General features: G+C 40.8%; 1 protein-coding gene across 1 annotated transcript in view; it reads right to left on the bottom strand.

Annotated features, from left to right (window-relative positions):
* Positions 1-7,640: 7,640 nt before the first annotated feature.
* Positions 7,641-10,538, bottom strand: part of LOC131151700 (hydroxyproline O-galactosyltransferase GALT3) — a 43,325-nt gene continuing 40,427 nt past the window's right edge. Inside the window, exon 9 of the mRNA XM_058103064.1 lies at positions 7,641-7,702. Coding sequence (XP_057959047.1) covers positions 7,701-7,702 — 2 coding nt within the window. The 3' untranslated portion in view covers positions 7,641-7,700. The remainder of the gene's footprint in view (positions 7,703-10,538) is intronic.

The following is a 10,538-nucleotide window of genomic DNA, read 5'->3' as shown; positions in this document are numbered from 1 at the left end:
TAAATAAATTATCATCACATCATACATTCCAACTCAGTAGGTCACAATCCACTTGGGCCCGTGGGCACCAGGGATATATCAAAAGATAAAGCAGAAACCCTAGCAGCAGAAAATATACAAACATATACATCTCAATACCATATACCACATTATACCAGAGTTACTACAATCACTGTATTTTCATATATACATCCCAAAAATAAAACTTAGGGACATTTCCCACAAAATCTAACTGTCCCTACAAAACTTACCCTTCAAAAAGGGCAGATAGACCGTACTATATCAGCGGGGCTTTTCCTGCTCTCCTATCCGGGGCTCCTGAAAAGTTAATAAGATTTAGGGGTGAGAAACCTCTCAGTAAGGGAAATAAACTAATACCAGTGTGTGGCAACATGAGTATTATGTGTTCTACATATACCATACATAACATATTCAATACTATTTATCAAATCTGGGAAAACATACATATATATCAACACATAGCAGAATATACTGCATTTTTATAAACATATCTCATCTCATACACTAATAATAACATAAAACAATCTTGATAGGTTAGCTGGCTGTTATCATGTATTACCCCCACATGACTAGGTTGTGTGTCCCGAAGGCGGGACCTAACAATGGTTGGCCGACCACTGTCAAGTCAAACAGTAGTCTGTAGGTCCGATGGGTTTACCCAGACTGGTCCGTACACCAGGGGCGATAACAGCACACTTCTTGAAAATAACCACATCGACCATTAAATCTCACACCACTCCGTACAGCGGCGTTAACACAAATATCATGATCACGAAGACCATGGACACATAGCAACGGTACCGTGCAAGTGCTAGCCTAGACCAAGCCAACCAGGTTCTGATATCATATACATATACTAAAATTGTGATACATGGATATCTTATATCAATAATTATCAAATCAATCATATCATTTTTCACATATACATATTTCATGAAAATCATCGGCCCGTACGCCGAAATTACACATTTTATCATAGCTCGGCCCGTACGCCAGCAAATCACATAGTACAGCCCATACGCTAGCAAATCACATAACTCGGCCCGTACGCCGACAAATCACGTAGCACAGCCCGTACACTGGCAAATCTCATCCGCATAGCACAGCTCGTACGCCGGCAAATCACACACACATATATATATATATATATAAATATCTCGGCCCGTACTCCGATTTTCCATCATAGAAATCCATATCGTCTCCATTACAAAAAAAAACAGTATTTCACAATATTTTTATACTCATGCCACACTAAACAAATTTTTCACATATTTAACATATCATCATTTAAACAGTATTTTCCAAATATAAATCATATATATAAATATATTTATTTTTCCTGAAACCAGATACTACATATATATACATGCATTTTCTCAAAACAAAACTAGCTTAGTTTATCTCCTTACCTGATTCTTGAAAAGCCCCTAAGAAAATCTTCCCTGTACCCACAAGGTTCTCAACTCAACACCCTGAAAATGAAAACTCGCAGAATTAAACTTTAGTATTTTCATACGTATAACATTTTCTATAACTACCACTAAGTCAAATTTGACTTAAAAAGTCTTACTTCAACTTAGGGATGATTCCTAATGTTCCTAATCAATACCCCTGGAACTGAAAATTTTCAGTATTAAAGTTCAGTATTTTTACGCGTATATCACTTTCTTCAACTGTCAAAAATCCAAATATTAAATATAAAGTCTCACCTTGGATTTGGGATGAAATCCAACTTCGTTTCCCTGACGATCCGCTCCAGCAGACTTGTAGAGAACTTCGCCAGAAGCATCGTGGTGGCTTCGGTTTGTCGATCCGGCGTAAAACTAGCCCGGAATCGAAAAGAGAGAGAGAGAGAGAGAGAGAGAGAGAGAGAGAGGAGAGAGAGAGAGTGTGTGTGTGTGTGTGTGTGTGTGTGAGAGTGCACTGACCGCAACACCAAAAAGAATCCAATTCAAATTGGATTTTTTTTTACTTTTCAAAGCTTCTTAAAGAAGCTTGTGGTATTATATATATATATATATATATATATATATATATATATATATATATATATAATATCATAGTTACTTACTTATATATATATATATATATATATACATTTTTTTTGGTCCTTATCATACTATTCATTTTACTTGTTTATTTTAATTAATTTAATTTATTTTATTATTTATTTATTTATTATTTTTATTATTTATTTAAAAAAAAAATTTTTTTTCCCGGTTACTACATTCCTCCCCCCTTAAAAGAATTTCGTCCTCGAAATTTACTATTTCCGTAACTCGCCATCTTTTTACTAGGAAAAAGGGTCTACTCATTTTATTACCTACCCTCACTTATGGTAAAGGAATACCGTGGTTACATTTCGAGTCTTGGAAGATTACATATACAAAAGAAAACCATTCTCCCAAAACTAAAGTACTACACTATTCAACCATTACATGTACCTGCAACAGAAAACTACTTAACTATTTACATTTATTCACTCAGACTTCTTGAAATAAATGCGGATACCTTTGCTTCATCTGCTCCTCGGACTCCCAAGAAGCCTCTTCTACTGCATGATTCCTCCACAAGACTTTTACTTGAGGAATCGTCCTGTTATGTAGTTCTTGCACTTTCCTATCCAGAATCTGTACTGGTATCTCCTCATATCCCAGTCAATCACTAAGCTCCAACTCATCATAATTGATGACACGAGAAGGGTCTGGGACGTATTTCTTTAACATAGTAACATGAAATACGTCGTGAATCTTGGACAATACAGGTGGCAAAGCTAGCCTATAGGCTACCAGTCCCACTTTATCTAGAATCTCAAATGGACTGATAAACCTAGGACTAAGTTTACCCTTCCTCCTAAATCGCATAACCACTTTCATCGAAGCTATCTTCAAATATACGTGATCACCTACGTCAAACTCTAAATTCCTACGACGATGGTCGTCATAACTCTTCTGTCTGCTCTGAGCTGCACTGATCCTGTCCCTGATAAAACGAACTTTATCACACGCCTGCTGAACCAGCTCTGGCCCCACTACTCGCCGCTTACCCACTTCATCCCAAAACAAAGGAGAACGGCATCTCTTACCGCACAGAGCCTCAAATGGTGCCCTGCCAATGCTAGACTGATAACTGTTATTATACGCAAATTCTATTAATGACATGAACTGAGTCCAACTACCCCCAAAGTCTAGTACACACGCTCTGAGCATGTCCTCTAATATCTGTATCGTCCTCTCAGTCTGCCCGTTTGACTGAGGATGGAATGCCGTACTAAACGATAACTGAGACCCCAGAGCCTCTTGCAGACTCCTCCAAAATCGTGATGTGAATCGTGGGTCTCGATTTGACACAATAGATACAGGCACCCCATGAGAACGTACTATCTCCTGAATGTAAATCTCCGCTAAACGGCTGAGGGAGTAGTTGATCTTGATAGGAATAAAGTGGGCGGTCTTCGTCAATCGATCAACAATCCTGACATTATTCCATGTAACGCCATCGGCAATCCTAATACGAAGTCCATCGATATGTGATCCACTTCCACTCCGGGACGAATAACGGTTGCAACTGCCCTGCCGGTCTCTGGTGCTTAGCCTTTACCTGCTGGCACGTCAAACACTGCGCTACATACTCAGCAATTTCTCTCTTCATACCACTCCACCAGTATGACTCTCGCAGATCTCTCTACATCTTCGTACTACCGGGATGAACTGTATACAAAGATCTGTGAGCCTCCTCTAGAATAGTCTTCCTGATCTCAGTATCGGCAGGAACACATAATCTAGAACGAAACCGCAAAGCTCCGTCATCTGCGATACTAAACTCCTCCCCCTGCCCACTTTGTACTCTGTCTATCACCTCCACTAGCTCTGGATCTTCCTTCTGGGCAGCTTTAATTCTCTCCTACAGGGTAGGCTGTACCACTAGGCTGGCAATACATACTGGGAGATCACTCTCCACCAACTCTATGCCGAGTCTCTCCAGATCCATTATGATCGGATGCTGGATCCCCATAGCCGCCAACACTGGCTCCCTGGATTTCCTGCTCAACGCATCAGCTACCACGTTTGCTTTTCCTGGGTGATAATTCATGGTACAATCAAAATCCTTAATCAGCTCCAACCACCTTCTCTGCCTCATATTCAGTTCTTTCTGCATAAAGTAATACTTCAAACTTTTATGGTCGGAGAAGATCTCACACTGCTCACCGTACAGGTAATGCTTCCAAATCTTCAGTGCGTGTATCACTGCAGCCAACTCAAGATCATGGGTAGGGTAGTTCTTCTCATATTCTTTCAACTGCCTGGATGCATACGCCACTACCCTACCATACTGCATTAATACATAGCCAAGTCCCTTCAAGGACGCATCATTGTAAATGGTATACCCTTCACCCCCACATGGGATGATCAACACTGGTGCTGTGACTAGTCTCTGCTTCAGCTCCTAAAAACTCTGCTCACAACTATCGTCCCACTCAAATCTAACATTCTTCCTCATCAATCGTGTCAAGGGCCCTGACAAAGCTGAGAATCCCTTAACAAAACGACGGTAATAGCCTGCTAGCCCCAAGAAACTCCTGATCTCCTGGACATTTCTTGGTCTAGCCCAATTCACTACAGCCTCAATCTTGCTAGGATCCACAGAAATACCGTCTCTAGATACAACATGCCCCAAGAACACGACCTTCTCCAGCCAAAATTCACATTTACTGAACTTGGCATACAATTTCTTTTCCCGAAGTGTCTGCAAAACCTGCCTTAAGTGCATTTCACGCTCCTCATAGTTCCTAGAATAGACCAGTACATCATTAATAAAAATAACAACAAACTGGTCTAGGTATTGGTGGAAGACTCTATTCATCAAGTCCATAAATACCGCAGGAGCATTCGTTAAACCAAACGACATCACTAGAAACTCGTAATGCCCGTACCTAGTCCTGAAGGCCGTCTTTGAGACGTCTTCTACTTTCACCTTCACCTGATGGTAGCCAGATCTGAGGTCAATCTTCGAATACACCCGTGTACCCTGGAGCTGGTCAAACAAATCATCGATACGGGGTAGAGGATACCTATTCTTAATTGTCACTTTATTTATCTCCCTATAGTCTATACACATCCTCATAGTCCCGTTTTTCTTTTTTATAAATAAAACTGAAGCTCCCCATGGAGATACACTGGGCCGTAAGAAGCCCTTATCTAGTAGATCTTGCAACTGATTCTTCAATTCTGCTAACTCCACTGGCGCCATTCGATAAGGTACTTTAGAAATCGGCGGTGTACCGGGAGGTAGATCAATAGAGAAATCCACCTCACGGTCGAGTGGCAAGCCTGGTAACTCATCTGGAAAAACATCCACAAACTCCTTCACTACAGGCGTGCTAGCAAGTTTCGACTCATTCTCTGACATCTCTTTCACAACCGCCACAGACCCCTGACAACCACTCAGCAATAGTCTCCTGGCCTGAATAGCTGAAACTAACTGAGGCGGGGATTGTACATGCGACCCTACAAACTTGAATTCTGCTTCCCCCGGGGGTCTGAATATCACCTCTCGTGCACGACAATCTATGCTGGCAAAATTAGCCGCTAGCCAATCCATGCCAAATATAACGTCAAACTCATGCATGTCTAACACTATCAAATCAGCAGACAATGTTTTCCCCTGAATCTCTACTGGGCAATTGCGGAGTACCCTACCACACCTCACTACCGACCCAGTTGGTGTAGATACCAACAGTTCAACATCTAATGATTGTGTTTCAGCCTCACATAATTTAATACACCCCAAGGACACAAACGAGTATGTAACTCCTGAATCAAATAATGCAATAATTTTAAAAGAAAGCATAATGACCATACCTGTCACCACGTCACCTGACGCCTCAGCCTCACTCGGCGTCAGAGTAAACACCCTGGCTGGAGCCGTATTCCTCTGCTGGCCCCCCCGTGGTGCCTGATAACCTCCCCGGTATGGTCTAGGAGCTGGAACTGCATCTGGTGGAGTATGGCAGTCTCGTACCATGTGCCCCGATCTACCACACCAATAGCACACCGAAGCTGCATCTGGCGGGGTAGGACAATCTCGCACTATATGTCCCGATCTACTGCAGCGGTAGCACACTACACCACTAGGTCGACACTCTCCCCAGTGCCTCCTACCACAAGTCTGACAAATTGGAGGACCCTGCCCTGTCTGCACCTCGCGTCCTCCTGTCTCCTGTCTCTACCCTCTACCATGATTACCTCTCCTCCACTGACCCAGCCTGTGACCCTGCTGGTAGCTCGTAGACGCAGATCTCTTCCTCTGTCCTGGCTCATCCGCATCAAGACGCACACCAATCTCTGCCAAGGCTGCCCTGTCGACCAACTCAACGAAGTCCTGGATCCGCAGCACCACCACCTGCCTAAATATACTCCGCCTCAAGCCTCTCTCAAACTGCCTCGCCTTCTTCACCTCATTAGGAACAATGTATGGGGCGAATCGAGAGAGCTCGATAAAACGTGCTGCATACTGCTGGACGGATAGCTATCCCTGCTTCAGACTCAGGAACTCTTCTACCTTAACCTCCCTCACAGTAGCTGGAAAATATCTATCAAAGAACAGATCTTTAAACCGGTCCCATGTCATAGCTATCGAAGTCACCCTCTGCTGCTCTAATAGTCTCATCGCAGTCCACCACCTCTCACCCTCTCCTGTCAATTTATAGGTGGCAAAGAGGACCCTCTGTTCCTCAGTACATTGCAGCACAGCCAAGATTTTCTCAATCTTCTGCATCCAGTTCTCAGCGGCTACAAGATCAACTCCACTTGAGAACGCCGGAGGAATCATCTTCGTAAATTTCTTTATAGTGCACCCATGGCTTGTAGATGGACCACTCTGCTCCCTTGAGTTCCTAGCAATCTCAGCCATAACCTGCTGAGCCACGCTACGTAATACCGCATCAGAGTTGGTCCCAGCTGCACCTGATGGTCCTGCTCCATCACTGCCATTCGCATGGGCACTATTTCTTTCTAGATCCATCCTGGAAAATAGCAGTTGCAATTTAGTAATCCTATCCTCGTAATTTATCCACCTATCCTCACCACTTATCTCAACATTTCTAACTCATTGCTAATCCCTAGTCCTACATTCTAGGAACACAACCCGACAATAGCTTACTATGGTTTTCCTGAAATGGTCACCCCAGGAAAAACACAGAAACTACCACGGAAGTCCTGCCTCTAGACTGTAGAACAAAACCTCAAATCCTTTCCTAAACTCTGGTATTGTTCCTATTGCACTCTAAAGTCTACAGAACCTAGCAACTTAGGCTCTGATACCAACTGCAACGACCTGCTCCTTTTTCACATATTTTTTTTAATAAATAAATTATCATCACATCATACATTCCAACTCAGTAGGTCACAATCCACCTGGGCCCGTGGGCACCAGGGATATATCAAAACATAAAGCAGAAACCCTAGCAGCAGAAAATATACAAACATGTACATCTCAATACCATATACCACAATATACGAAAGTTACTACAATCACTGTATTTTCATATATACGTCCCAAAAATAAAACTTAGGGACATTTCCCACAAAATCTAACTGTCCCTACAAAACTTACCCTTCAAAAAGGACAGATAGACCATACTATATCAGCGGGGCTTTTCCCGCTCTCCTATCCGGGGCTCCTGAAAAGTTAATAAGATTTAGGGGTGAGAAACCTCTCAGTAAGGGAAATAAACTAATACCAGTGTGTGGCAACATGAGTATTATGTGTTCTACATATACCATACATAACATATTCAATACTGTTTATCAAATCTGGGAAAACATACATATATATCAATACATAGCAGAATATACTGCATTTTTATAAACATATCTCATTTCATACACTAATAATAACATAAAACAATCCTGGTAGGTTAGCTGGCTGTTGTCATGTATTACCCCCACATGACTAGGTTGTGTGGCCCGAAGGCAGGACCTAATAATGGTTGGCCGACTACTGCCAAGTCAAACAGTAGTCTGTAGGTCCGATGGGTCTACCAAGACTAGTCCGTACACCAGGGGCGATAACAGCACACTTATTGAAAATAACCACATCGACCATCCAATCTCACACCACTCCGTACAGCAGCGTTAACACAAATATCATGATCACGAAGACCATGGACACATAGCAACGGTACCGTGCAAGTGCTAGCCTAGACCAAGCCAACCAGGTTCTGATATCATATACATATACTAAAATCGTGATACATGGATATCTCATATCAATAATTATCAAATCAATCATATCATTTTTCATATATACATATTTCATGAAAATCATCGGCCCGTATGCCAAAATTACACATTTTATCATAGCTCGGCCCATACACCGGCAAATCAACAATCTCCCCCCTCACTTGTGAGTTCCAACTGCCCCTCTTGAACATAAATCATCTTTCTTATGGGAGTAAGCCTAGTGATAACGTGGCAGTGGGGCCCAGTACTCAGAATTTCATTGTTGTTCCTGCACTAGTACAGTTGCCCACAAACAATGAAGATTTGCAGGATGAAATTCCTGAAACATAATAGGAAACAAATACCGAGGGTGTTGAGCAAGGGGAGCAACAATCCTCTCCGCCAGAAGCTATAGAACCAGAAATTTGTCTTGAGCTGGGGGAGCAACAATCCCCTCTACCAGAAGCTACAGAACCATAAGTAGCTCCACCAGTTGAAGAGCCTCAGCCAAAACAATCTCAGAGAAATAGCATGTTGATTTCGTCGAAGAAATATCCAGAGTTTGAGTATATTCTCCTTTCCGATGAGGGAGAGCTAGCGAGCTTTCAAGAAACTCATAATCATCTTGAAAAAGGTAAATGGTTGTAGTTCTATGTAGGAAGAGATGAGCTCTTTACAAAAGAACCAGACATATAAATTGGTAAGACTTCCTAAAGGAAAGAAAGAACTGAGAAATAAATAGGTGTACAAGTTGAGAAAGATAGTGTTGGAATTGGTGTATTCCCAAGTGGGGGGTGAATTGGAAATTTTAAAACTTCTTCCTATGTTAAACCAGAGATTAGCAGTATTTCGCAACGTAGGATCTTTCTAGACAGATTTCAATACCCACAAGAATTTAACTGAGCAAATAATTAAAGAAAGTATAGCAGGCTCAGTTTCTCAATCATTCACAATAATAAAACATAAACATTCAAGTGCAGAAATTTAAATTACAGAAATTAAAATCAGACACAAGAAATGTTATCGAGGTTCGGCCAATACTGCATACGTTCCCACCTCAAGTTCACAAGCAAGAGGATTCACTAAGTTGATCACTTGCGAGTGGAGCGACACCGTTTACAACACCTCACAGGATGGTGCACCTAGTTCTCCTAACAGGGTCTGAACAAGTTCGGTGCTCTCCTAACCGAGTCTGAGCAATTCGAGACTTTTCACAGGGCAAGTCACACTCTTCCAACCATACGTCGGGAATACAACAAATATTCAATTTGTGTACAAACAAAATGCTTTTTATACTAAGCAAATATATACCACAATAAGAACAATTTAATCAATGCACTCACAAATGATAGGATATTAAGCTCAAGTGAGATTTGTCAAATTATATGTCAACTCTCAAGAATGTGTGTGTGTGTGTATATATATATATATATATATATGTGAGAGTGAGACCTTTGATTCAATATAATAAATTCAATAAGTGAATAATCAAAGGAACTTAGAAACCCTAATCAAATATCTCAAAAATATTTTATCAAATATTTAGCACACTGATATTTATGGTTTAAGCTTGCGAAAGATTTATCAAAGATAAAATGCAAGCTTTTAAGTTTTACAATTAGAATGCCAAGACTCGGAAGCAATGAATAGATTTTCCCAATCAATATTTATATGTATATGAAATACTATGGGAATAATCACACTAGCAAACTCTCAGAAAATATTTTCAAAAATGAATGATTATGTGAGAGTATGTGCTAAGATATATGATATATGACAATGCACACATAACATTTAAAAAATAAAACTTCCTTCAATTTGAAATTGGTTTGCAAATGAGGAGTATAAGAGATTAAAACTCTCTACTCAAAAATGATTTAAGCAAATAAGAAAATGAGAGAGTATGAAAAAGTATGCTTGAAAGTATGGAGTATAATCAATGGGAGTATAAAAAATTTGAGAGAATTTTTATTAATCAGTTTGCTAATCACTTGCTAATCAAAGCAAATTAAGGGATATATAGTTTTTCAACAAATTATGACCGTTGAGGATATAAGAGTAATTTTAGAAAAATTTTAATGAGGGTTAATTAAATTAACCTCGATTTATCGCAGTAAAAAATCTAGCAACTCGAGAGTTTCGGTCGACCAAGGAGAAGGGTCGGTCGACTATCTTGTGCAAGTTACGAGTTTTCAATTGAAATTTGGTTGACCAGAAGAGCATGTTGGTTGACCATCTCATGGTGATTCTGAACCCTTCGTGGGTTTGGTCAACCAAGGCAAAAGGCCGGTCGAC

This window comes from Malania oleifera, chromosome 3 (assembly GCF_029873635.1).
Source record: "Malania oleifera isolate guangnan ecotype guangnan chromosome 3, ASM2987363v1, whole genome shotgun sequence".
NCBI lineage: Eukaryota > Viridiplantae > Streptophyta > Magnoliopsida > Santalales > Ximeniaceae > Malania > Malania oleifera.
This window is presented reverse-complemented; position numbering and strand designations above follow the sequence as displayed.